Consider the following 27,649-nt stretch of genomic DNA (forward strand, 5'->3'; position numbering starts at 1 on the left):
CCTTGTCTATACATCTATGTGCATTTTCATGAGTATCTCTGAAGGATAAAATCCTTGAGGCAGGTTTCCAGAGGTGAAGGATATGAAATGTTAACAGCTGGCCCCAAACTGCTCTCCAAAAAGTTGGGTCAATTTATACTCTTACCAAGAGCGTCCAAGAATGCCTTGAACAGATAAATTATAGTACTGCTTCCATTCATCATAGAGGCACCCAGAAGAGCATGGACAGTCTCAGCCCTGAGAGTCAGGAAAAGCAGCCAAGAAAAGGCAGCTCTTTAAGGTGGGTTTGATAGAATGAGTAGAGTTCTCGTGGAAGAGGCATTTGGGTGGGACATTCCAGGCAGAGGAAACAGCAGGTATTGAGGCCCAGTTGTGAAAAGACGTGGCAGTACTTGAAGAACTGTGCATAGGGGTGAAGAAGGCTGGAGCTGGGATCAGAGCCAGATTATAAAAGGTTGGGAATGCCCAGATAAGACACTCCCAGAGACTCCATACAGACTCGAGCACTCGGCATATCGCGCTACAGCAGTGTGCTGAAAACAGGGTCCTGTTAACTTTGGGTTTCAATCCCAGGCCCCTGCCCAAGGCATCTCGGGAGATCTGCAAGTGGTGATTCAGTCAATGAATAGAGAGGACTCATCCCACCATCCCTCCTCTCTACGCATCATTATCAATGCGAGTTTCTCCAGAGCTTGATTTGGTGCCTGGCATTTCTGGAACTGAGTTGAACCAATGTTAAGTCATGAAGGAAGGGCCAAACCACTTTCAAGATTGGACATACGATGCTGGTGTTGAAGGTGCAGTGAGTGGACCGCCTGTCCCTGAAACTGCCAGGTGACAGCAGTAGGGGATTCAGGCAAAAGGAGGCCACCACGATTCACAGTTTACATACTGGCAGAAAGATGACGGACTCTTGTCTCCAAGGCAACGTCACAGAGAAGTGAAGAGAGAGTGCTGCTTAGGGGCCTGAGCAGGCTGGGCTGTATCACCAAGGACACTTTGTCTCTGGGCAAACTCCTGGAATAAGCCGAAACTCCACAAGAGGCTGGCTGTCTCCTGCCTGGAGGGGAAGGGCGTCCCAACAGCTCATATCACATACAGAGTGCTCTCGGTGAGCCAGGAGCTTGCTAAACACTTCAGACACATGAATGCATTTAATCCTCATGGCAATCCCATTATCAACCCCGTTATACAGATGAGGAAACTGAGGCGCAGACAGGTGACAGGTAAGTAGAGGAGGCAGAATCTGAACCCAGGTAGCCTTATCCACTGCACTCCACTGCTGTGGAGGGGGATTGTGCCCTGCGGAGAGGAAAATGACAGCACCCAGCAGGGGTAAAATCTCCATAAACGTTCAACGACCGTATGAACTCGTGAATGAATGGAAGCACCCAGAAGGGCTCCAAGACCAGGCACTGGAGATTCCTTCCCAGCTCCCAGCCATTGTCAATGATGCAAATATGTTTTCTGATTCGGGGCAAGCCACCAAGGCACCCTCCTTGGGCCCCATTATTCACTTGTTTACACACAGGTGTCTAAGATGCAAACATGCAGGTAGCTGTTCAAGTAACTCAACTGTGGTTTGGGGTAAGGAGGAATTCTTTAGGAAAGTCTGGATTCAGAGTCAATCTGGCAGCATTGCACCAGCAAACCTGTTTGAATCTGAAACCAGGATCAAATGCATTTGCCGTCTGGCAGTTTTCCTGTTTTGCTTTTAATTTTCAGATGGCACACAAACGCACTCTCATTTCCCTACAAGCTCACACGATTAAGCGCTTGCTGTTTCACTTGTCCTGAGGGAGTTGATGAGCTGGTCGCGGGCTGGGAGCTCCTGCTGGGCAGGGTGCGCAGAGGGAGGGATTGCCCCGCACAGGAAGGAGGCACCTACCTTGGCTTCAAAGAAGTCCTTGGCACCTTTGACGCCCTCCAGGGCAACATTGATCTCAGAAAGCTTCGCCAGCGCCATCAGCCCACTGTCCTCCTGTAGTTCCCCCGCTGCGGCCTTGTGGAATATGAGCAGGAACTACAGGGGAAGGTTGGTTAGGGTCAAAGTCAGCATCACCGAGAGATTCGCAACAGTCCCCTCTGGCCTGAGCTAGGGTCATTATAGCCCAGCCTATTAAAAGGGGTGTATATGTGTCCGTGTGACAAATTATTTTGTCAAAGCTGAAAACGTGGGGAATTCCCTGATGGTCCAGAGGTTAAGACTCTGCCCTTCCACTGCGGGGGGCGTGGGTTCGATCCCTGTTCGGGGAGCTAAGATCCCACATGACCCGTGCCAAAAATTTAAAAAAAAGAAAGACAGAAACCAAAGCTGCCTATTTTTTTCCACAAGGATGTAGGGGAATGGGCACCCTGATATCGAGTTAATGGGAATGTAACTTGAATCAAAATTTTTGGAGGGCGCTTTGGAAATATTTACAAAAGATAAAATGTTTTCACCCTACCAATCATTAATTCCACTGCTGGGAATCTATCCTTTAGAACCATTTACACAATAGTTTAAGAAGCATTGTCTGTAAAAGCAAAAAATTGGCAACATCCTAGTTAACAGCCATGAAAGAAAAAATCCAGTAGACCTGTATGTACTACTTTTTAAAACTAAATAATTCAATATTTCTGACAGTTTTGAACCATTCCTATTTTCCATTTGTGTCCCATTTTGGGCATTAGACTATTTACCTTTTTTGGTGTTTTCTAAGAGATCTTTATGGAACCTTGTTCCAAATACTTTATGTTTCAAATACATTAGCTCTGTCACTTCCCTTTCAATTTTGTTTACAGCAAAACTTTTTCAAAAATTATCAATCTTTCCTTTTCTCTCACCAATGTTATGCTTAGAAAATCCTTCCTTGCCACCAAGGTTACAGAAACAATTGCCTGTGTTTTTGTCTACTGCCTTTATGACTTTTTTAAAAGCGTCACTATTTAATCTCACATGTATTCTGATTTGTCATGTGAAGTTGATCATTAACCTTATTTTCTTCCAAATGGTTAGCTAGTAATCCCCACATCATTTATTGAAGAATCCACCCCCTTCCTCCAGATTCAACATGTGACCTGAATGAATTTGTCTTTACAGCCAACTTGTACTAAGACCTCTGCAAAATACAGTTTTCAATAAATGAATAGGCCAGCCTGAAAGAGCTGTCCCTGCCCTTCCCCACTCCCACCCGCACGTCCTTCCATCACCTTATGGCTTTTTACTTCTCTTCTTCTTTTTTTTTTTTTTGGTTTAATTTATTTATTTTTTGTTTTATTTTATTTTTGGCTGCGTTGGGTCTTCATTGCTGTGCGGGGCCTTTCTCTAGCTGCAGGGAGCGGGGGCTACTTTTTGTTGCGGTGCGCGGGCTTCTCATGTTGGTGGTTTCTCTTGTTGCAGAGCATGGGCTCTAGGCACGCAGTCTCAGTAGCTGTGGCACGCGGGCTCAGTAGTTGTGACCCGCGGGCTCTAGAGCGCAGGCTCAGTAGTTGTGGCGCACGGGCTTAGTTGCTCCGCGGCATGTGGGATCTTCCCGGACGAGGGCTCAAACCCGTGTCACCTGCATTGGCAGGCGGATTCTTAACCACTGCGCCACCAGGGAAGCCCGGTTTGCTGTGTTTTCTAAACCTACTTTGCGAATGAATGGGGCGGAGTGAGGCTCTAAGTGTTATGCAGATTGTGAAACTGAGTTTTTGGATGGTTAAGTGACTTTTCCAAGGTCACAAAGCCATAGAATGGCCAAGCCAAGGCTTCAGATGCACCCCCTGGGTCACTCCCAAGTGCATAAAGGGTGAATATGCCACCCCTGCTCTTAACCAGGTCCTGAAACCAGGTGTGTGATCTCAGTTGGAATACTGGGGGTTTTGGCCAGGTTCGAGTCTTAGCCAAAACCCAGACTGGGACTTTAACCCACGTGGCCGAGTGGTCTCAGGATTTAATGAAGCTCAGGTTCTTGATGTCTCATCGCAGAAAGAATTCAGTGAGAGACAAAGTGATAGGTAAGAAGTTTTATCTATTTAGAGAGATTTATTTAGAGAGAAACACACTCCACAGACAAGAGTACGGGCTGTCTCAAAAGGCGAGAGCAGCGTTTACTTCTCTTCTTTAAAAAATTTTTGTGAATTTGTCTATCAGACATCTTCTATCCAACTTCCATAATTTACTTTTCCATCTAGAAAGAATAAAAATTGATGTATTCCAATTCATCCCAGAAAGAGGCTCCTCCAGGTTTTCAAGTGCCTAAAGTATGTGTGAAATTTCAGTTTTCAGGAGTTTTTTTCATGACCATCTCCTCTAAAGATTGTCTTCCCCAAGAGGAAGGAACATCAGCTAAAGCAGAGTGAGAGGTAAGACAACTTCAGTGCGCTTTTTCCAAATTCCAACTTGTGTCTTTTACTGCCAACGCTCCTAATCCCTAGGGTGAAGCGTGTTTCATTAAGTGAAAGTCTCGGCTTCCACCACCACCACCCCAAAATGCCTTGCCGGCAAGCCTTTCTTTGTAATTCTTGCTTCAGGGGTCCTAACTCCACTGTGGACATTGCCAAATACAAAGCAAGCGGTGAAGCAAGATGTTCCAGGACTTTCAGCTTCACGGAGGCCACCGTGGTCAGCTTGACTCTACAGAAACGCCACGTTCACCCACCTGCAGCTTCCAACTCTCTCACTAGAGGCCGGCAGAGACTCAGTTTGCTGCAGACTATCCGAGCCAGAACACTGGCTCCAAAGAAGCCTTGGAAATCAAGCCTAACGAAGGAGGTGAGGCCCCCCAAGAATAGGATGGGGGACAAGGGGGCAGGGGGACGGTTGTGGTCGGGCTCTCATGGAAGAGACTGAAGCAGCCAAGACTTCAGCGCTGCAAACGTGAGCCTCGGGCAGAGAGCAGTAGTAAAATACCCATCCACCCCTCAGTACCCGGCCCATCCTTAAAGCACTTAGTTACAGAAGCCACCCCCCTCCCCAGTGCTCCATACGGTAAACACAAAACAGATAGCCCCTCCATACCAGGGAGGCAGCTTAGGAAAGATGGAGCACTGCCCCCAGCCTAACAGCAATCCAAGTGACCTGACGGGGAGGGGGTGTCTCTTCATCTCTGAAACTCATTTTTCTCACATCTGCAGCAGAGATGGCAATGTTGGTGTTTACAGAAGGACTCAAAGTATTCCTCAAGGGTCCCGGCCACGTGTGCTCACTCTCACTCTGCCAGCTCAGCGGATGACCACCAGCAGCTCTGTCCTAACTTAGGGGTCCCCCCAGCCCCAGCCAGTTAAAGAAGAAAAAAGAAAAAAAAAATCCAGCTCAACCTGAAAATGTTCAGCCTTCCCTAAAGCATGCCAGACTTTCCCATTTAATGTATTACAATCACCAACCCCTGAATGACAATTTCTCCAACTGCCCAGCCTTGTTTGTCTTCCTATTTATAGTCCACAAAGACTGGTATGTTGTAGAGAATTGGAAAGTGTCCTAGCTGTGACTCTGAGCAAAGAGGGGGGAGGGAAGGAGAAGCAGAAAACAAAGAAACAGAGAGAACTAACAAAGCTAAAAAGCAGTTTCAGACACAAGCTGTCAAATGCTTCTGATAAATTTAAGGAAATTTTTTGGATTGAATTTTTTAAAAGATTTTTTTGACGTGGACCAAATTTAGTCTTTATTGAATCTGTTACAATATTGCTTCTGTTTTATGTTTTGGATTTTTTTAGCCACACGGCATGTGGGATCTTATCTCCCCGACCAGGTATCAAACCTGCACCCCTTGCACTGGAAGGCGAAGTCTTAACCACTGGACCGCCAGGGAAGTCCCAAATTTAAGGAAATTTTAAACTTCATGGCTCTGATTGATGATGCAAACACTTCCCCACATTAGTTAGAGCTCTTAGATGGCAAGTGACAGAAACACACTTGTTGGCTTAAGTAAAAAGGAGGTATTCATTATACAAAAAGGATGTCTCAAAAACCCAAGGGTAAAATACAGTGACCTGGAAGAGGACTGGAACAGGGAGAGGCAATGTTCTCAGGATTGGAGGCAACATTCCCTCTTGAGCTCTTGTGTCTGGACCATGTGGGAGAAAATGGCTGCCCCACATTGAGTTATTCTTATGGGAAGAGCCACCTGCACAGCCAACGTGTAGTACTTCAGCCCCAGTTTCAAATTCCCGGATAGGGAATCCAACTGACCTAGTCTAGCCAGAGGTCCATCCATGGTCCAATCAACCATGAACAGGCAGGGGTGCAACCCAGTACAGCCAGGGCTGCCAGGGACCCACCCCAGAGAGGGTAAGGTGGGAGGAGAAAACAGGACCTACAGTTCTCAGTACTAACATGTAATCTAGTAAACCCCTTATCCAGCGTTTGTACAAAACTACCACACATCTGGTCTTGGAGCAATTCTCTTTGAGACGGGTGTAATGGAATTAGTAAGGACTACAAGAAAAAGAGGGGAGGATATTAAGGCCTCGCTGTCTGCCTCCAAAGGAGAATGAGGTGCTGAGTGTCTGGAATAGGATTCTAGATCCCTACAGTTATGGACATAGAACTGCTAACTCTGGTCCATCCTCATGACTTCTTCTACATGTCTGTACACGTACATAAGCCATAAATGCAAACAATTATATTTTATTCTTTTAATTAATTATTTTAATGATTACTTCTTTTTAAAAATATTTATTTATTTATTTTGGCTGCGTTGGGTCTTCGTTGCTGTGTGCAGCCCTTCTCTAGTTGCGGAGAGCGGAGGCTACTCTTTGTTACGGTGCGTGGGCTTCTCATTGTGCTGGCTTCTCTTGTTGCAGAGCCACGGACTCTAGGCACGTGGGCTTCAGTAGTTGTGGCTCGTGGGCTCTAGGGCGCAGGCTCAGTAGTTGTGGTGCACGGGCTTAGTTGCTCCGCGGCATGTGGGATCTTCTCGGACCAGGGCTCGAACCCGTGTCCCCTGCACCGACAGGTGGATTCTTAACCACCGCGCCACCAGGGAAGCCCTAAACAATTATATTTTATATACAGTTTGGAAATCTGCTTTTGTCCCTGCTTTTTACATTGTCAACATGTGTTCTATGGTCATCAAACACTGTGCTATTGAATACATCATCATTTTTAATGGTTCCATATATGCCATCTTCTAAAATGCCCCTCGTGTGCATATATATTTTCATAATTGGAAGAGAAATGGTTTAAAAGAAAGATCGATTTCCTTGTATGTTGGGGGAAAGTAGCTTTTATTTAGATGTAACTCACTTCAGTTGAGTTAATCCAAAGAAAAAGAAAGGGAATACAAACTCACCAAGCACCTACTAAGTGCCAGGTCATGAGGACACCTGTGATGATGGTGGAGCTGTTGACTATGGTGCCTCGTGGCACATGACCTGGATCTAGCCAATCACAGTACCCTGGATGCAATGACTGGTCCAGGAGGTGGGCATGTATCGCTATTAGGGCCAATCAGAAGACTTCCCCTGAGACTGGTAGGGACCCTAGGATAAAGAAGGCCTCTATCCCCTGGGACAATGTAGCCTGGAGCTGCCAGCAGCCATCTTGTCATATGCCAGGGACAACACCCTATTTGGAAAGAAAAGATGAGGTGGACACAGAAAAAAGCACATTCAAGATACGGCAAGAGGAAGACCCTGGATTACTTGTGACTAAAGCACTTCCACTTCTTCATCTCCCAGGTATGTAAGCCAATAGTTGTTTGTTCTTTTCTTGTTTAAATTAGCTAGCATTCTCTTTCCCTCACTTGCAATCAAGAGTTCTAACTGATGGATGCATAGAAAGAGAACTTGGTTCTCGAAACAGTCCTGAGCAAAAGCTATTAACAGCCCTATTTTAAGGACAGAAAAACTGAAGCTGAAAAGTAAAATAACTTGCTCCAGTTATGCAGCTCTTTGTGGAAGATGGAGGTTGGGCTGTAAGCCTCTTTTCATTACACAAACACAGCATCGGCCCACTAGTGGCTTACAGCATGTGCAGAAACCAGCAGAGTGAAATACTAAGAGCAGGAGGTTAGACTGTGGAGTATTAATGGCAAATGCATCTATACGTCCAAATCCTGTACCTCTGGGTACAACTCCTAGAGCTGGGGCCACAGTGGGGCCTGACTGTGAACTGACAAAAGACTGAATGTGATTGTCACTGAAGGCCTGTAGGCAGGTTGAGGACCCACAACAAAACCCTTTGGAGATGTCCAAGCCTCTGATGTCCACTGTCTGGGCGAAATGGCCAAGCCAGCAGCTAACCAAAAGCTACCTGAGCATCTTGGATGCAGAGAGGGGCACATTTGGGTGGCTCCTGGGTAAAACAGGCGGAGGGATTTTGTCTTAGCTCAGTTGCTGACTTGCACAGACTTTCTAAGCACCCTCAATTTCTGTTCTCCAGAGGTCACAACTTTGCCGTGGAAGTTCTTTCCCCAACCTTGCCTCCAAAGCTTCGCCAAGGCATGATCCTTTACCTTCTATACTCCAGGGGTACCCAGATTGGAAAGAGCCAACGCCCAGCACGATGTATGAATGATACAAAGGAACCAAATGAGAGGCGAGGGAGACAGAGAGGCAGCTGGGAAGTTGAATGTGGTGAATGACGGGGGGAGGCTGTAACCCAGGCCCAGCCCTGAGCTGGGACCTGATTTCAGGCAAGTGCTGACCCTTTTGGTCTTCTAGCTCCTTAGCCTTGAAATGAGAAGTCTGGTACCAGATTATCCTGAGGGCTATGCCCAACACAGGTTTTCATGATCCATCTCCATATGTGCCAGTTCAGGAAAGGAAGAGATGGGAGATTCTGGAGTTGATCTGTGGGCAGTGAGAGGCAAGGCCAGCTGGGGAAGGGACTCATGGCTGCTAGGTCAGCTGCAGAGACCCCCCAGGAAGAGCATCCAAAGGCCCTGTCTAGCCTGGAAAGATGACCAATATTAGGCTAAAGTTCTTACTCTCAGAAACCAGGATGCCTGCACTCCACTCTTTCTGGAATAACCAAGGTTAAACACCAGGAGACAAGAACAGTCCTCTCTTCTCTCAACTCCTGAGGGCCCCCAAAGAGACATGACTGAAAATGAGACCACAGCAGCTGGGCTAATGTCCAAGCCTTTAGCCTGGATGGCGTCGCTAAAGTTATTCTAATAACAGGTCACTGACATATCTAAAAACCTTTCCGCAAGACTCAAACACACAAAACATGGAATTCCCTTCCTTGTGGAGCTGCATCCTTGCCATGGAAGAAACCCAATGGCCTTGAGATTTATTCCCCAAAATAAAAATGGCTGAGGTTTTCATCCATTGGGGGATCAGGTGACTCCATGTGCTCTTCTAGGAAGGTATTTGTACGAACACAATTTCAGGGTTTCAAAGACCAAAAAAAACCCATCCTTGGACCTGTTTGGAGGGGAAGGTCCATGGGCACAGAGTTAGACCCTTTGTATAATTTCTTTTTTCTTTCTTTCTTTCTTTCTTTTTTTTTAATATTTTTAAATGCTTGTTATAAAATTAACAGTTTAAATATATTTTTTAAGTATAAAATTATAAAACCACCACCACTTTGCACCCACAAACATCCACAATGAATATTTTGGTGAACATCCCTCCAGATTTCTCAGTACTTATCATTTTACCCAAATGAGGTTATTCTACCCACACTGACTTTCAATCTGCTAGCTGAGCATTTTTTCATGCCAGCACTGTGGTTCACTAGATCCTTAAATTTATTTTAAAAAGCAGAACTGTAGGTTAAATATCCAAGCAGCACTCAAGAGAGGCCAAAGCCATTTGCACTCCAGGGGATGGCAAATCTGCAAGTCCTCTCAGGGCCACCCCCCTCCTCCAGGGGCTCAGGGCCAGCAGGACACAGGTACCTCACGGAAGCTGAGTTTGCCATCAAAGTCCTCGTCCACCTCCTTGATCATGCTCTTCAGGCCCAGGTGGGTCTGGGGGGCCCCCAGCTTCTCCATCATCAGCTTCAGCTCCATCAGGTCAATGAAGCCATCCCTTCCAGCATCATACCTGTAGGTCAAAGGCAGGGCACTGGTGAGGGATGGCCATGGCCAGGACCAAAGGACACTTGTTAATCTACCAAATGTGTAATGGTTTTGGCCTTATTTACTGAAAAATGACTCAAAAGACTCCTGCCTTGCAGTGCCCACCCGGGTCACTGCATTGGAAGGGTCCCCTCTCTCTCCTCCAACACCTCTGGGGCTCTGCGGGATATGATTCAGAGTGGGTCTTGTACTGCAGGAGTGTTTTCATGTCTTTCAACTCCTTAATTAGGCCATAAGTTTCTTGAGGATGAAAAACATGCTCGTCTACCTTGATTTTTCCCAGTTTGGGTCAACGAAGATCAACTGAACCTCCTGATGCTGGACTATAGAATAGCTGCTGCAGGGCGCCCCACGCACCCACTCTATTATGTGGAGCAACTGACAGTTCTGGAAGCCTCCCCTTGGTCACCGGCCCCTGGGTCTCTGCCGCCCCCAGTTCCACCAACCCCTCCTCCTCTCGTCCTCTGGTCTCCTGTCTCTGGAAACTGCTTCCCGCCCTGGTGCTGGGCTGTGAGTCAGGCCTGGCCCCAGCACTGCGGTTTCATGCTTTGCCCTCCAGCTCACAATCTAGTCTCCAGGTCTGAACGGTCACACCTGTGTGTCACAGATGCGCGGGGTGGTGGCTCTGCCCTCCTGGCCAAGTTTCGACACAGGGCCAGCACCTTTGCTGGCTGTTCCCCCACCCCCAGCCACCTGCAGGAAACGACCCCAGCCTCCCCATGGCAGGGGTCCTGGCCCTGCCCTCTACTCCCGAGTGCCTGGTCAGCCCCGTGGAGCCCTCCTCAGCCTTCTGTCCTGGTCACTCCACCACCCCCGCCCTTCTCTATACACTTGGGCTATTATGGAGCTTCCTCACAGACTCGCTGGCTCTTCTCCCGTCAAGTCCATCCCATTTTCCGCTCCCCAGAGATCACTTGTTGCTCAGGTATGAACATCACGCTTTAAGAAACAAATCCATTCATAATAGCCCAAAGGCAGAAACAACCCCGAGTGTCCACTGACAGATGAACAGATAAACAAAATGAGATCTATCCATACAGTGGGATATTATATATTTACACAATAGAATATTATTCACCATTTAAAAAATGAAATTCTAATACATGCTACAACACGGATGAACAGTGTCAACTTTATGCTAAGGTTGAAATAAGCCAGACGCGAAAGGACAACCGCTGCATAATTCCACTTATATGAGGTATCTAGAATTCATAGAGACAGAAGGTAGTTACCAGGGACCAGGGGAAGCGGGGGGTGGAGGGGGTTATTATTTCACGGGTTTGAGTTTCAGTTTGGGATGAGGACAAGGTCCTGGAGATGGGCGGTGGCGAGGGTTACACAAGAATGTGAACGTACACTGCTCTCAACACTGACACGGTTAAGATGGTAAACGTAAAAATCAAATACAGGAACAAACAAACAAAACAGGCTTCCTCACTGTCTATCAGCCCCCAGCCCCAGCTCCACAAAAGAAACCACCATTGTTAGGAACCACCGTACCAGCCGCCAAGAAATGTAGCCTGTGGGCAGCCAGAAATCTAACCCTGTGGGCTGGTGGTATTTTGAGGCCCCATGTGGTCATGCTGGAGATGAGGCCCAGTACTCCCCAGTGTGCCGTGCTCCAGCCACAGTGGCCGACTCATGCCATTCCTCCCACCCAGAACGCACCTCCCCCCACCCTCCTCGGTGGCCTTTTCTGTCCCCTGGAGCTGGGGAGCCGCCCCTTCCTCCTCTGACCGCTGGCAGCACCAGTCTGCCCTCTGTGCCTCAGCAGACACCTCCTCCTTCAAGCAGGTCTGCGCTCCCGCTGGGCTCCCACTCCCTCCCTGCCTGGAAGGATCACGCTGCTGCGAGATGCTAAAGGACACAGACAACACCCCTGGAATCCTGTGGGTGAGCTCTGAGGACCCTGAAGGACAAGATGGGAGTTCCAGTGTGGTTTCCAGGAAGCGGGCAGAGTGTATGAATCACAGACGGACCAGCCCAGGATCTGGTATTATCAAGGGATGGCACTTAAAAGAGGAAGCAATGGTTGCCAGGGGTCCCCTAAAAGTGATTCGAGGATTGGCCTCATTTACTTGGTTTTTAACTTCTTTTTACAGATTTTTTTGGTTGTTTTTTTTTACCGCGCCGCACAGCATGCGGGATCTTAGTTCCCCAACCAGGGATCGAACCCGTGACCCCTGCAGTGGAAGTGTGGAGTCTTAACCACTGGATCCCCAGACAAGTCCCCACTTCTTTTTAAAATAACAGCTTTATTGAGATATAATTCACATACCATAAAATTCACTCTTTTAAAATTGCACAACTCAGTGATTTTTAGCATATTCGCAAGGTTGTGCAGCCATCATCACTATCTAACTCCTCAACATTTTCATCACCCCAAAAAGAAATCCTTGCCCCGTAGCAGTCGTTCCTCATACCCCTCTCCCCAGCCCCTAGCAACTACTAGTTTGCTTTCTGTCTCTATGGTTTTCCCTATTCTGGACACTTCATATAAACGGCATCATACGATAAGCGACCTTCTGTGTCTGGCTTCTTTCACTTAGCATGTTTTCAAAGTTCACCCAGCTTGTAGCACATGTCAATCAGTACTTTATTCTTTTTATTCATTGCTGAATAATATTCTATTGTACAAATAGACCACATTTTGTTTATCCATTCACCTGCTGATAGATGTTTGTGTTGTTTCCACTTATGGCTGTGATGAATAATGCTGCTGTGAATACTCACATACAAGTTTTTGTGTGGACATTTGTTTTCATTCCCCTTGGGTATATAACCAAGAGTAGAATTGCTAGGTCATATGCTCATTTGCTTTTGAAACAGGGTTGTCAAGCTGGTCCAACAGAAAAGTGCGGTGACTGATCTATTATCTCTACCAGAGTCAGCAAGCCCCCTCTATTAGGCTTCTGGGGGAACGACAGACTGTAGTAGAGGCCCATACAATTCAGCGGCTTGCCTGTTAGGTGTAGGGCCACCTAGGAAGAGCGCTGACTATCAAATTTGCTGGTGACACAAAGCTGGGACAGAATCTAGGCCCAAAGGATCTCAGCAAGCTGGTGACGGCCGGAACTGGGCTCTGTGTGTGGACATGACAGAGACGGGTATTAGCCAAGCACAAGGAAGACCTTTCTGGCAAAAACAGCTAACACAAGACCTGAGGTGAGAAGAGCTCTTACAAACAGGCCGGAAGGACGGTCTCTGTTACAGGGAGTCCTAGTCAAAGTAAACAGGCTTCTTTAGTGTGGAACTTTCCAGAGCCTTCCATATGGTCACGTGTCCGAAACTTACCAGAGGGAAACAGCACCCAGACTCATCCGACCACACAGTCCTCTGTGTTCAGGGATTTTCCACTGGAGGAGGCACGTCTAAGCAATCGAGTGTCCAAGGAAAACACTTTGGGAAGCGCTCCTCAGGCAATTCTACCTTAGGAAGGCAGCCCGTTAAACAGTCCCTATGTTCCCCTCCAGGCCGAGATTGTGAATGAATGTCCTCTGCCCGCTGCTCAGCGCACAGCGCACGTTCCTGCGAAGTCTGCAGAGGAGACTGAAGCCACGAAGGCGGATGCATTCAAGATGTGGATCTTTCCGAGCAAAGGCAGAGGTTTGGGGCCTGAACGCAGAGAAGAAAGGAAGGAAAGTGAAGGGAGGACGAGAGCAGCTGAAAAGCTCAGGGGTAAAGAGGGGGGAGGGGGCCCCAGGAATAGGAGATGAATTGGGGCAAGATAAGAAAAGGCCAGGGAACAAGGCAGGAATGTGTCCGCACCCAGCAGGGGCAGGAACACAGCTAGCTCAGCCTCCCCAGCACAAACGGCAGTCAAGATGGGGTCATGGCAGAGAGGGGCTCGGAGACCTTATCCCTGGCATTTCTCTGGGGTTCTAACTGAGAAGAGTCAAGAAGGGTTGGAAAACCTCTTTTAGGCCCTCAAGCCGGAAACATTCTCCAGGCCTAAGAAAGAGGACAAATATGTGAGAAAGGGCCTTGGCAAAGTCTGGGTGACAGGTTAAAGGAATTCCAATTTCTTTCAATAGGCAGGAAATTTTGGTTTGACCACTTTGGTGAGTATGTGCCCGGGAGCAACAGCACACCACCTTAGTGGGCAAATCCCAGACAGAAGAAAGGGCCAGGGGACTTCCATGGTGGCACAGTGGTTAAGAATCCGCCTGCCAACGCAGGGGACATGGGTTCGAGCCCTGGTCCAGGAAGATCCCACATGCCGTGGAGCAACTAAGCCCGTGCACCCCAACTACTGAGCCTGCTCTCTAGAGCCCGCGAGCCACAACTACTGAGCCCACGAGCTACAACTACTGAAGCCCGTGTGCCTAGAGCCCATGCTCCACAACAAGAGAAGCCACCGCAATAAGGCCACGCACCGCAACCAAGAGTAGCCCCCGGGCTTCCCTGGTGGCGCAGTGGTTAAGAATCTGCCTGCTGATGCAGGGGACATGGGTTCGAGCCCTGGTCCGGGAAGATCCCACGTGTCGCGGAGCAGCTAAGCCTGTGTGCCACAGCTGCTGAGCCTGCACTCTAGAGCCCGCGAGCCACAACTACTGAGCCCGTGCGACACAACTGCTCAGGCCCGTGCACCTAGAGCCCGTGCTCCGCAACAGGAGAGGCCACCGCAATGAAAAGCCTGCGCACGGCAAGGAAGAGTAGCCCCTGCTCGCCGCAACTAGAGAAAGCCCGCGCGCAGCAGCAAAGACCCAACACAGCAAATAAATAAATAAATAAAATAATTAATTAATTAATTAATTAAAAAAAAAAAAAGAGTAGCCCCTGCTCTCCACAACTAAAGAAAGCCCGCTCACAGCAAGGAAGACCCAACGCAGCCAAAAATAAATAAATAAATTTTAAAAAGAAAGAAAGGGCCAGGCGTCCTGCCGGGAGCACCAGTTTGGCACAGGAATAAAGCCAGTGTGTGGACTGAGAGGGGATGTCTCCAAGGCAAGAAGGGCAGGAAAGAAAGGGGTCACGAGGCAGCCACTGCCTCGACTCCCAGGGACTCAGCAAGGACTGCGTCTCTTTGTTCCTGCCCGAAGCACCAGCCAAGCCCATAGTTAAGCCCTGGGAGGACCATAAATTGACCACATTAGTGGTGTCCTCACCCCTCCCCGTGGAACTGGGATTTGTAATCCAGAAGTGCATCTTTCCCTCTTTAAAGTGCCCATCTCTGAGGGTTTGTCCACAGCCACTTCCTTCAGGGCCTGCATATGCAAGACAGGCAGGAGAAACCTCCCAGGTCCCCCTCATCAACTTACTGTTTCATCTGCTCCTCTGAAAGCATCCGACTACCATATGCGTTCCGCGCACACAGTGGGATTCAAAGCCCCTAATAACTACAACTAGCCTGCTTTGCAGTTCACAACACATTGTCTCATACACTAACTCTTTCATCTTTTTTTTTTTTCTGTACGCGAGCCTCTCACTGTTGTGGCCTCTCCCGTTGCGGAGCACAGGCTCCGGATGCACAGGCCCAGAGGCCATGGCTCACGGGCCCAGCCGCTCCGCGGCACGTGGGATCCTCCCGGACCGGGTCACGAACCCGCGTCCAGTGCATCAGCAGGCAGACTCTCAACCACTGCGCCACCAGGGAAGCCCAACCCTTTCATCTTTATGACAGTCCTATGAAGAATTCATAACAGCCGCCTGCATTTACTGTTTATTGAGTGCTCACTAAGTGCCAGGCACTGTGCTAAATCACCTGATTTAACTCAGCAGTGCTGTGAGGTGGTAATGAGTCACCCCATTTGACAGGTCATGAAAGCTGAGGGGTGCAGTGAAGCCAACTGCTGTGGATTAGAACTAACCTGGGGCTTTCAAGCGGGTGCCTGGCTTCACATGGGAACAGGGAAGGCAGGAATGACCATGAACTAAGCTTATGTGCCCCTTAACTAGTGGGGAGCCAGGGGATGGATAGAGTGCAGACACAATGTCCCAACAAACAAACACTAGTTAACTGTGCGATTCACACATTTTACAATTTATATCTGATGACTTTGGCAGAAATAATAGGAGTCATGTTGTTGAGTCCTGTACGTGTGTAGATTCTGATTCTGGTCTCGGAGTGTGGTATCGCCAGCTGCCCACATACGCAAAATTATTCATTTTTGCCCGAGAGAATACCGATGTCTCACAAACATTTGAAGAAACAGTCTCACCAACACAGCCCTTCAAATAGATTTGATCTGCTTTAACCCTCCAACACGCCTTTAAGGAACGTCACACTGTCAGGCTGACGAAGAAACCAAGCCCACCTAGGTCAACCAACCGAAGGTCACTAGGCCCAGCAACGTTAGCCCCGGTTATCACCACTTGATGCCCAAGCCCACAGGCTGACCGCAGGGCTGGGCAACACAGCCACCAGACGTAGGTTTGGGGGAAGGAAGACTTGATAGCAGGTCAGTCCTTACAGGATGCCAACGTGGCCCCTCCAGTGATGGTTGACAGAGACAAGCCAGCCAAAGCTGAGGCAGAGAGGTGTCCTGGGGAAGCAAGGTATTAAATGGATAAAGGCCCTTCTGAAAGCTGTAGGACAACTTCAGCAACGCATTCCACCGTGGGTGCGCTTGAAGGAAGCTGGAGGTAAGGACTCCTAGCAGAGGCCCCCAAGGTTGGACCGGGGGCAAAGCACTCACCCTCAACCTGCTCAGAGCCCCTCTCCTCAAGTAACTGCAGTGTGAGGACCCCCTGAGACAAGGCCATCTTGTGATGGTGACCTTACGCCAAACTTCTGGGCCCATGGGAGAGATGAATGCAGTCGGATTTGTTTTCCTCATTCTGGAAACCTCCTTTGCTTCCAGTCCCTCCACGAAAATTCCATCACATTCCTTGCAGTTTGGAATCCAGCCCCATGGAAAGGGAACAGCACCTAGAAGAACCTGCCCAGGTCGGGCCCACCTGCACTGCTCAGCTGGCAGAGCCACCCACTGTGGTGGGACCAGGCCCCAGGGCAGTAGAGGAGGGAGCTCCAGCCCTAGGCTCATCTGGGGCTCTCCTTCTCCCTGCAAAGCTGGCCTAAGCTGCATCACTCTCCCCCCGTTTCAAACCATAAAAATATCTCCTCTCCCCGCATCCCAGTACTTTCTATCTTTCAAATGCTTGCAGGCTCACTGGGGCTCCCTTAAGCCCCTGGCTCCTCCCCCTACCAACATCTTAGCTCCCTGTACCAGTTTTTTTCTATAATTTAAATTTTAACCAAGATTTTTTCTTATTAAAGGCAATCCAGGATACTAAAAAAACAAAAAACAAGAAACCTCACTCATAACTCCAAGACCCTGCATCCTTGTTTGTTTCCTAGGGCTTCCTTCTAACCCTCCTCTGGATTGGTGAGCTTTGTCCATGTTTTTGCTTTAAAATGTCCTCATTCCCTTCATCTTCCTAATCTCCAGGATCTGTTAGATTCCAGTTCCATCAGCACTGCACATGGCCCTGCAGACACAGGCCTGGGTGCAAAGCCAGACCTGCCATTCATTTGGGAGAGATGGGCTGCCGAGCCCACTGCAGGCTGACTATAACTGAGCTGTCTGTGCCTTGAAGAGCTGTAAAGGGGCCAACAGGAGATAACACGCCAGCACTGGTCCCCGGCACCCAGTAAGCAAGCAATGGGAGAGAGCTATATTTAAAAGTAGGACTTGTCTGCAGCCGTGAAGAGGAAGCAGACAACTTCCAGGGCTGCTGCTCTGAAGAGCTGCCCACACCCACTGGCCTCAAACAGCCTCTACCATCTTTAGCATTCTGGGGGAAACCCAAATCCACAGGCTGCTGTGGCCCCTTCGGCTGAATTTCCAGGAAGCCCTTGATGAGTGACTCTCATCGCCCCGCCTGTCCTGTATGAGAGCATCACATCTGTCTTCCAAGGGCTCACTTGAAAAGGCTTCCCAACTCAACTGATTGGGGTCATCACTGGTCGGGGGAATGGGGTGGATTGAGGCAGGATGGGCTGAGATCCCTGAACCCTGGGCCCACCACCCTGAGTGCCTATGAACCTGGGAAAACCCCTGGCCTGGCCAGAGGGGCCCAGGTGACCCCTAATCCTCACCCCACCAAAGGCCTGCCAGTAAGGAGACAGCAGCAAGGGCTCAGGGGCTGGTTTCCAATGTCCGCCCAGTGCTGGTCCATGAATGGCTTGCTCTCTCAGCTCCACTGTGCAGAGCCCCTGGGTTTTCTTGGTTTTCACCTCCCCAGAATAATCCTGCTATCAAGGAAGAAAGAAGCAGGCCAGCCTTTGTCTGCCTGAAACTCAGCCATCAGAAGCTCCCCAGGGATCCCCAGGGGGTAGGGGGGTTCTCAGGAGGATTGCCCCAGAAAATGCCTTACTCTTAGTGTTGGGGGGAACCGCCTCCACCTCAGAGACCCAGAACATGGGAACACACCGGCTTTTCTCCAGAAAGGCCTTGTATGGGAAACATGCACTGCCTTTTCAGACAGGCAGGCTCCGGCAGCCACTCAAAGTGTGGTCCCGGGACCAGCAGCATCACGATCATCCACGATTATTCCAAGTGCAGAATTTCAGGTCCCTTTCCAGACCTGCTGAATCAGAACCTGCATTTTCACAAGATTCCCCGTGTTGCTCAGGCTCTTTCAAGTAGGAGAAGGGCACTGTGCCAGAGCATCCCCGGGTCAGGCCCTTCCTGGGGCTTTCCTGCTTCTCCCATGGGCGTCCCTACCTGTGCCTATCCAGATGAGCCTCAGGGTCCCCCGAGCCCACAGGACTGTTGTTCCTCCGTGCTTCGCTGCCTGCCCTCCTCTGAGGTCCTGGTTTCCTGTCTTTTGTGTGGGTCCCCCTTAGCTGTCAAATTATCTGCCCTTTCTTTCCTCCCCCTCTCTCCCTCTCTCCCTCTCCCCCTCTCTCTCTCTCCCTCTCTCCCTCTCTCCCCCTCTCCCTCTCTCCCCCTCTCCCTCTCTCCCTCTCTCCCTCTCTCCCCCTCTCTCCCCCTCTCCCTCTCTCTCCCTCTCTCTCCCTCTCTCTCCCTCTCTCTCCCTCTCCCCCTCTCCCTCTCCCTCTCTCCCCCTCTCCCCCTCTCCCTCTCCCTCTCTCCCCCTCTCTCCCTCTCTCCCTCTCTCCCCCTCTCTCCCCCTCTCCCTCTCTCTCCCTCTCTCTCCCTCTCTCTCCCTCTCCCCCTCTCCCCCTCTCCCTCTCCCTCTCTCCCCCTCTCTCCCTCTCTCTCTCCCTCCCCCTCTCCCCCTCCCCCTCTCCCTCTCTCTCTCCCTCTCTCCCTCTCTCCCTCTCTCCCTCTCTCCCTCCCCCTCTTCCCCTCTCTCCCCCTCTCCCTCCCTCTCTCCCTCTCTCCCCCTCTCCCCCTCTCCCTCCCCCTCTCCCTCTCTCCCCCTCTCTCTCTCCCTCTCCCTCCCCCTCTCCCTCTCCCTCTCTCCCCTCTCCCTCTCTCCCTCTCCCTCCCCCTCTCCCTCCCCCTCTCTCCCTCCCTCTCTCTCCCCCTCTCTCCCTCTCTCCCTCTCCCTCTCTCCCCCTCTCCCCCTCTCCCCCTCCCTCTCTCCCTCTCCCTCTCTCCCTCTCCCCCTCTCTCTCTCTCCCTCTCTCCCTCTCTCCCCCTCTCCCTCTCTCCCTCTCTCCCTCTCTCCCTCTCTCCCTCTCTTCCTCTCTCCCTCTCTCCCTCCCTTTCTCCCTCCCTTTCTCCCTCCCTCCCCTCCTCCCTCCTCCCTTCCTTCTGATTGGCTGCAGACTGAGAAACCACATCTCCAAGTGTGTTACAACTGCATGCAAAGTAAGAGAAAGCAGGATCCGAGGAAGGGGGGACTCTGAGGAATTAAGTACAAAAGCTTGAGCCCAGAGTCTGATTTCCAATCAGGCTGCTCCCAGCCGCCTTTGTGGGATGAACGCCTGGCTCTTTGAGTCACCTGGCTCACATCTACCTGGGGCCTCTCCAGAGCAGAAGAAAAGCACAAAGACCAGTCCCAGCGGGAAGGCAGATGTACAGACAGTTGAGCTGTGATAAGGCCGGAGCATGGGCGGCGCTGGCTCTAACAGGAGCGAGCGTGCAGAGCCCTGGGAGGGAGCCCCCGTCGCCAGTGCAGTCCAGAGGTGCCGGGATGTCCCAGAAGCGGGGAGGGGGCCAGCTCCCACTAGGCATTCTGGGAGAGCTGTGTCTTCTTACGGGTAAGAGGGGCAGCCCCCAAAGAGTGTGAAGGAGAGAAGTGACGTCAGATGGCTGTCTCAGAAAGACCCCTCAGCTCGATGTGCAGGACGGATTTAGGGGGGCAGTAGGGGGGAGAGTGGAGTGAGCAGTTGGGGGGCATGCGGTAGTCCTCACTGTGGAGGGGTGCAGGGAGAGAGAAGGTGAGCTGGGAGTGGCCCTGGCTGCAGGTGAGCGCCGGCTTCCCCTGTCCTGTGCACAGCCAGTGCTGCGGGGACTCGCTCCTGGGAAATATCCTTCTTTTTCAGGTAAGAGGCCAACATCTTTACAGGCTGCAGGAGACCAGTTGGGTCTCCCCAACCACAGCCTCCTATAGTTCTGTACATGGTGTCTGGAAGTTCATAAAGAAAGGGAAGGTGGCAGGGCAGAGCTGAGGGGCCATCCCCACCCCTACAGGGCACCCACTGTGTGCTCAGGGCCCCGCAAGACAGCAGAGGGGATGCAGAGTCAGGCAGCTGCTACCCAGGCTTTTGAGACGGGCAGGGACATCCTCTTGGTCCCAGATGCCTGCAGCGGGAGTGCACTGCACGTGCCAGGGACTCCCACGCGGATTCAGAAGGAGGGAGAGCAGAGGGTGCACCAAGCTCCCCCAGCCTCGTGCTCTCAGACTGGCTGCCGTAGCCCAGTCGTGCAAAAGACCTCAGATTGGGAGGTTTCAGCTCCACGCAGACTCTCCCACTGATGCCAGCAGCCCAGTGTGGAAACAAAGCAAGCCAGCCCCCGTGACCACCCTGCAAAGGAACGTGCCAGTGGCAACCAGTTAATAGGCCAGGAGTGCTAAGTGCTTCAGCCACACTGAGGGCACAGATGCCAAGAACCCACGAGTGACCAGGTAGAGAGGGACAAGCCTTGGAAAGCTTTTGACCTGGCAAATGTAGCAGGGAACAATTCGGTCTGTTGGAGCCTTGCTGGGCTCCTCCTGAGGAAGGTGGAAGGCAGCAGGGGCTGGCAGTGTGCTCCTGGGGTCAGACTGCCCTGGTTCAAGGCCCCGGTGACATCCTGTGCTGTGTGTCCTGGGGCGAGTTACTCTCTGGGCTTTGTCCAGTTGCTGCCAAGATTACAGGAAGACATATAAACTCTCAGCTTATCCGTAAGCTCATCAGTAAGGGCTCACTTTTTTAGTTTTGGCTCATTAAGAGAAGGACCCTAATCCTGGGGTCTCCCCTTGGTCCTTTTGAAATCGGGGCACCTTTGCTGGGTTTGGATAAGTACAGGCGGCTGGGGACTCACTTGGGAACAGGGAATGGAGCAAGTGGATCTGGGAATTCAGAGTTACCGGCTATCCATCCAGGAAGGAGGGGGGGAGAAGGGCATCCCAGGGGACGCCCGCCCTGCACACACCCTGATGGAGGCGATGGGGAGGCCACAACGGCTCTTCTGATCAGGGGTGTCAAAATGAGCAAGGGTGGTTCTTTGCTGCAGTAATGGGGTGTCTCCCCTTGGCTCACCACACCTCCTATAAAAGGCCTGACGGGCTGGGAAACTGGGCCAGAGGTGCCTCTGGAAACCTAGTTTGCCTGGGAATCCCCAGGAGCCCTGTGGATCTCGGGGGCCGGGTGCCCCCAAACAACCCGGGGTTTCCACCCCCAGACCCAGTCAGGCCTGGTGCAGCCCCGGTAGTGACCCACACTCCCTCAACTCCCAAGCCCAGAAGCCAGGGAGGGAAATGGCCAGGGAGAGGCCCTGAGGGAGGGGGAGGTCAGGGGCTACAGGCCCAGTGGAATTGGACTGTGGGGGGACTCAGCCATCCCTCCACATAGAAAGGAAAAGCACCTGGGCTGCCAGCCTCTGGGTCTTCAGAGCCTCCACCCACAGCTACCCTGCCGGGGGCCCCTTTCCAGCGTCCTTCCTCTGGGCTGGCACCACCTTAAATCCAGCAGCCCTGCTAGGGGCCTGGACCTGCAGCTCCCTCAGTGGAAAGAACCTGGGGCTGGACCTGGAGTGACCTAGTTAAGGCTGCGACTGCACACCAAGTGGTCACGCGATCTTGGGGACAACCTGAGAAGGTGGTCACTTTCCTTTTTCCGCATCTCACTTACAGGCATGTGCCCTGTGTCACGTGGTTGCTGGCACTGCCGGAGGGGACTACACAACCCCACCGAAGGCTCCTATTCCTGACAGCCCTGGGAGCTGGGAAGCTCCGCTGGGGCCGTAATTAGGGCCTCAGGGCAGCTCCAGAAGCAGAGCTCAGGCCCCTCTACAGAGGTCAAGGATCCCCTGTCTTGCCTGTGGCCCTGGGTCCAGCCCTGGGGACTGAAGGAAGAAAGAAGTCAGCCACAATCAACCTTAAAGAGCGGACCCTGCTTTCCCAGGGCAAACACCTGGGAGGAGGGAGAGGGAAAACTCCTAAGAATCAACAATAATGGACAGATTGGAAGTTGGGGGTTATGGGAGAGAGACGGTGGAGAGGCAACAGCCCAGCAAGAATGGGGTCAGGCTGGGGCAACCGGCGAGAGAGAAGAATGCAGTAGCCAGTTGTGACCGGCCTTGAGGGTCAGCGTGAAGAGTCTGAACTTCGTCCCACGGTCCCCATCTGTAAAATGAGGGATGATATAAGCACCCATCTCACAGTGCTTACGATGTGTAAATGCCAAGAACAGTGCCTGCACACAGTAGGTGCTCTGTAAGCAGTGGCTGTTAGCAGTGGCTGTGCTCAATGAAGTTGGCCCTCGTAGGAAAGGGTTGGGGGAGTATGAACCATTGAGGGAGGGGACAGAGACCCTGTCACTGAGGCCAAGATGGAGAGAGCTGCACAGGATCAGGGGCCAGCACCTCTCCAAGGCGGAGACAGAGCTCACCATGCCCCTGTGGGCGCAGAGCTGAGCCTGTCAGCAGCCAGATCTTGTTGGTAGAGGGTTGATGACCGGGGACCATGGTCCCAGGCACAGTGTTCAGTGAGAATTGCCAGGTGGGGCTGGGGGTCCCCGGGAGTTGCCTAATCCCAAGGCTAGGATCAACTGCAGCCCTGGGGTCCCTTGCCACTCTGACCAGGAAGGAGCAGCAGGGCCAGCCTTAGGCATGTGACAGTTTATAAGTCCTGAACGACATCCTTCTACTTCCTGCAAACCCGATCTGAGCTGGCAGACTGCTAAGGACATAGTGTCAGCCAGAGGCAGCCTCGTGTGGAGACAGACCACCCAGTCCTCACCTCCAAAATCAAAGAATTTACCTTCATTCGGCAACACGGGGGGCAGCTAGGCGGAGACTGAAAGAAAATAAAACCAGGCCTGGACACCCTCCAACACACACACCTACCCACCCACGACTTGTACAAAGGGCTCCACACTGAGAGAAGGGCCGTTAGCAGCAGAACATCAGGCAGGCACTGAGAGGAACGAGAGCCATCAGTGCAGGTGACGTGCACCAAAGATGGCGCTGGCCACGTGCACTCCCGCCTCTCCACCTGGAGACCCTTCTAAAAGGAGAGGGAATCAGAGGCACTCAACTCATCATGATAAAGGGAATAAGGGAGGTTGGAAGAGGGGCTAGGGAGAAGAGAGAAGAGGGAGGGTCCAAAGACTTGAGATGAAGAACACCTGCTTTAACCACGGGGCTCAAGGAGGCAGCCACCCAAGGCCAAGGTCTCTGTGCAACCAAGTTAGTTTTCGTTTTCCTTTACATCTGGAGGGCTTTTGTTCTTTGTGTTTTGTTGTTGTTGTTGTTGTTGTTGTTGTTGTTGTTTTGGCCGCACCACGAAGCTTAGTTCCCAGGCCAAGGATCGAACCCGTGCCCTCTGTAATGGAAGCACAGAGTCCTAACCACTGGACCGCCAGGGAAGTCCCTAAGCCCTTCCTGACCACAGCCCGGCTCAAGCACACCTTGGACCACCTCTCAGAGGAAGTAACACCAAGGCAGCCCTTCCAGGGTGCAGAATGTCACCCAGGGATCCCAGCTGCAGGGCACCGGCTGCCCGGCCCTCTTAGGTGGCAGGAGAAGCAGATACACATATTGCTCCTACTCCAGCAATAATCTTCCAGAAGCAGCTCTGGGGTCCTAGAGCTCTGGGATCACTCTGCCGTCCACTTCTGCTTCTGCCTCTTTTTCCCCTGGGGGCTCCAGGTCTGCCCCAACCAGTGAAACCACAGGCCACTGACAGGGAGAAAGGCCGAGAAGTGAGGAAAGGGACGAGCAAGACCACCGACGACTGACTCACAGGGCTCAGGATTCAGAAGATTCCAAAGCAGTTGCCTAGAATAGGGGCCGGCAAACTATAGCCTGCAGGCAAATTCTGCTCACCGAGTCTTATCTGGACACAGCCATGCCAGTTAGCTTCAGTTCCTTGATGTATTGTCTGCAGCTACTTTCGGTCACGGTGGCAGAGTTGAGCAGTGGCAACAGAGACCCTAGGGCCCACAAGGCCAAAATAGATTTACTACCTGGCCCTTTACGGACCAAGCTGGCCCAACCCTGGCCCAGAAGGAACTTTGACCGTCGTCGTCGCCGTACAGCCTATCCCCCAGCCTTCCAAGAGCCTCCCAACCCTTCCCTGGTGCAAAACTCTCACTCCACGAAGACAGACCACACCTTCCAATGGAACTCCAGAGAGAGGGGCTTACCACCTTTGAGACTACTCTTTTTATTTCTCAACAACTCCAACCACGAGAAAGTTCTTTCTTCTCTGCGCTGAGCCAAGGCCGTGGCGTCCTTTCACTGAACCCTCATTACCCACCTTCTGCCCCCTGAGGTCGAGCAGATCCCCACCAGACTTCAAACTCTCAGCCCCCATCCTCTGGCTCCAAGAGCCTCGGCCCCAAGGCCTTTGATCCATCGAGGGCCTGAACCCCTTCCCAGTCCTGGCTGGCTGCTCCGCCCTGGCTTTGTCCAGAAAGACCACGACCCCTTGCCCTGAATGCAGCATCTTCACAGCATCTGCTAGGCTACCCGGAGTTTCTTATACATGGGTGGTGGATGGCTTTTCCAGGATTTGCATCCTTCCCTGTCAAGCAGCATCATGTTAAATCCAGCCCATTGTTCAGAGTTCATAGAGCTTCTCGAGGGCAGAAACCCCTCCAGATCAATCTGTATAATACCAGTACCTGGCAGGTGCTTCACTGAATGAATGAAAAAACTGAATGAACGAATAGCTCATAGACAGCAGCTGAAAAAGAGGCTAATCATTAACATCATTATGGTATCACAGGAGCAGACATTAGCAACTGTACAGACAGTGCTGGCCATGGGAGCCCAGGGGTGGGAGCACTGGGAAAGGAGTCACAGAAGGTCCGTGCAGCCTTGGAACCAAAGAAGGATTCAGTGCGGGACTTGGGTCTGTGTCTTGGCAGGCCATAGAGCACAGGTAGAGTTTCATCCTGCAGGATGGCACAGTCCACGCTCCAACAACTCAGATATCCTTATATGTAGGCCTTCCAAGGACCATCTAGCATTTAGGACCAGGGGAGCCCTTCAATCACCAACACTGAAGGGACACAGAAGCAGGGGGAGGCTGCAGAATGTGAGCCTGCAAGAGTGCACCTGATACATAGATATTCATGAAGCAGGAAGCTAATAATAGCAAGCCTTGCAAAACCTAGCGTGTGTGCTGGGATCCTACACTGAGTATCTCTTCCCCAAGTCATGCACAGGCCTGGCAGCCACGAGCTCCGGAGCCTGAGACCTGATTCATTCGACACATCCTTAGAGATCACTGGTTCAGCCACGCCGTGAAACCACACATGATGTAGCCCGTGTCCACCAAGTCCCCCAAATTCAATGGAAGATGGTATTTCTATTTACTAGTTAGTCTGGGGGGCGGGTGGGGAGGTATCTCAGGGCTAAGAGTATAAATAAAGTTAGAGTCCCCTGGACCTTAATGCTTTGAAACTAGGCACTTACCTAATTTTGCAAGAGAGAAAGGAAAAAGAACTTTTTTTTTTTTGGCGTTATGTAAGATTTTAATACGTCGCTCGAATTCTCACAAAATGTGATGCTCTGTAATAAGGAGGGTGGAGGAGGCTTCCCAGAGAAAGGAGGTGAGAAACAAGGAATGAGGAGAAAGGAAACTCTCCGCAAAGATAAAACTGCCAGAAACACGGGCACCTCCTTCCAGCTCCCCGGACATCACACTCTGGGCAAAGAAAACCAGTGCTTAAACCTCTCTAAGAAATAGTTCCCGGTTACAGCGTCTTTCTGCCGGAGACCAAGGCCCCAGGCAGAAGCCGGCCTGGGTTCTGGCTGACTGCCCGCCAGGAATTCAGACAAGCCCTGGGTTCTCCCGCCCCACCTTCAAGCAGAACAGTCAAATGTGCAAAATCCAGTGCAGGTGAGGGAATTTCGACTCTAAGGTGGATCACCGTGCACTAAAGACACAATCAGGAGAGTCAGAAGCCCTCGCCTTTCTCTAAGGGGGAAAAAAATCACTTAACTAACTTCCAGTTATTTCCATCCACCTTTCCCTGTGTATAAGGCAATTCGCTCAAAAGATACAGATAAAGATCCACCTCCCCAGTAAACCTCCTTAACGGGGCTCCCTTCACCCCTTTGGCAAATTCCCAGCCCTCCAAGTCCACACCCCTTCCTCCCTCCCTCAGAGAAAAGTCTAGGGAGGAGAAAAAGAAACTGGGGGTGGGGGAGATGAGAAATGAAGAGTTCCGGGGCAGCCCTGCCTTTTCGGGGTTCAGCAGTGATGGGGAGTCACGTCCTGGCAGGGCGTCCATGATGTCATCATTTCCGATTCTGATAAAAAGACAACTTTCCCACAGCCAAAGGCTCCTCTCCCCACCCTCTCTCTGGGGCATTGAAACACAAGCTTTTAGTATGCTGCAAGAACATCACAGCTGCATTTTAAGATGCTGTATTTGGGTCCACCCTTAAGTGGCTGCCCTCATTACCTCCCTTTGAAAGGGGCCTCTGGATAAGCCCAAGGTAATTAAAATTTTCTGTCTAACCTTCACCGCTCCACCAGCTCATATTACAGCCCTGGACACACACTGTAGAGTCAGTTTCTCCGGGGCCGTCTCACTCTTCGTTTAAAATCAGGCCACTATTCTCCTGGCCCAGCCTATCCAGTAACACTCTTGGAAACGGAGAGGGAACTTTCTCCGGCGGGGCTGGTGACGCCTCTGCCTTCCCACACTCATTAGAAAATTCTCTCTCTTCTACAACACACCAGGCTCATTTGTAGTAGGTCCCAACAATACAAAGGCAAATAAATGACCCCCGCTCCAAGAAGCTGATGTGTTCACAGGCTGGAAAGGATCCAGGGTTTTTTAAACCTTGAAAATGTAAGAGATCCCTAAGTGAAATACTTTTAAATAGGAAAATCAACTTTAAAAGATCAAAGCACGTTTTGCAGTGTCTGCATGAATCTATATAGCCCCGGACAAAAAGAACAGGCGTACTTTGTTCCGGTCAAGTCAGGTTCTGAGTGAACTCTAAGGCGACATCAGAATCTGGATCTAGAAACGGATTAAAAGCGAAATTCTTGCTGAAAGTAAGTGCACTCCTGGCACAAGTTGGGGGTTTTCTATTGGTACTGTTTTTTGTAGTTAGATGGCAACTCCA

General features: G+C 51.0%; 1 protein-coding gene across 1 annotated transcript in view; it reads right to left on the reverse strand.

The window, feature by feature from the left end:
* EFHD1 (EF-hand domain family member D1) overlaps positions 1 to 27,649 on the reverse strand; it is a gene marked incomplete at both ends in the record, with an annotated part of 39,451 nt that overhangs the window by 6,138 nt on the left and 5,664 nt on the right. The window contains 2 exons of the mRNA XM_079709638.1: positions 1,889 to 2,023; positions 9,813 to 9,960. Coding sequence (XP_079565764.1) covers positions 1,889 to 2,023; positions 9,813 to 9,960 — 283 coding nt within the window. The remainder of the gene's footprint in view (positions 1 to 1,888; positions 2,024 to 9,812; positions 9,961 to 27,649) is intronic.

This window comes from Hyperoodon ampullatus (genome assembly GCF_949752795.1).
Source record: "Hyperoodon ampullatus genome assembly, chromosome: 8".
NCBI classification, from domain to species: domain Eukaryota; kingdom Metazoa; phylum Chordata; class Mammalia; order Artiodactyla; family Ziphiidae; genus Hyperoodon; species Hyperoodon ampullatus.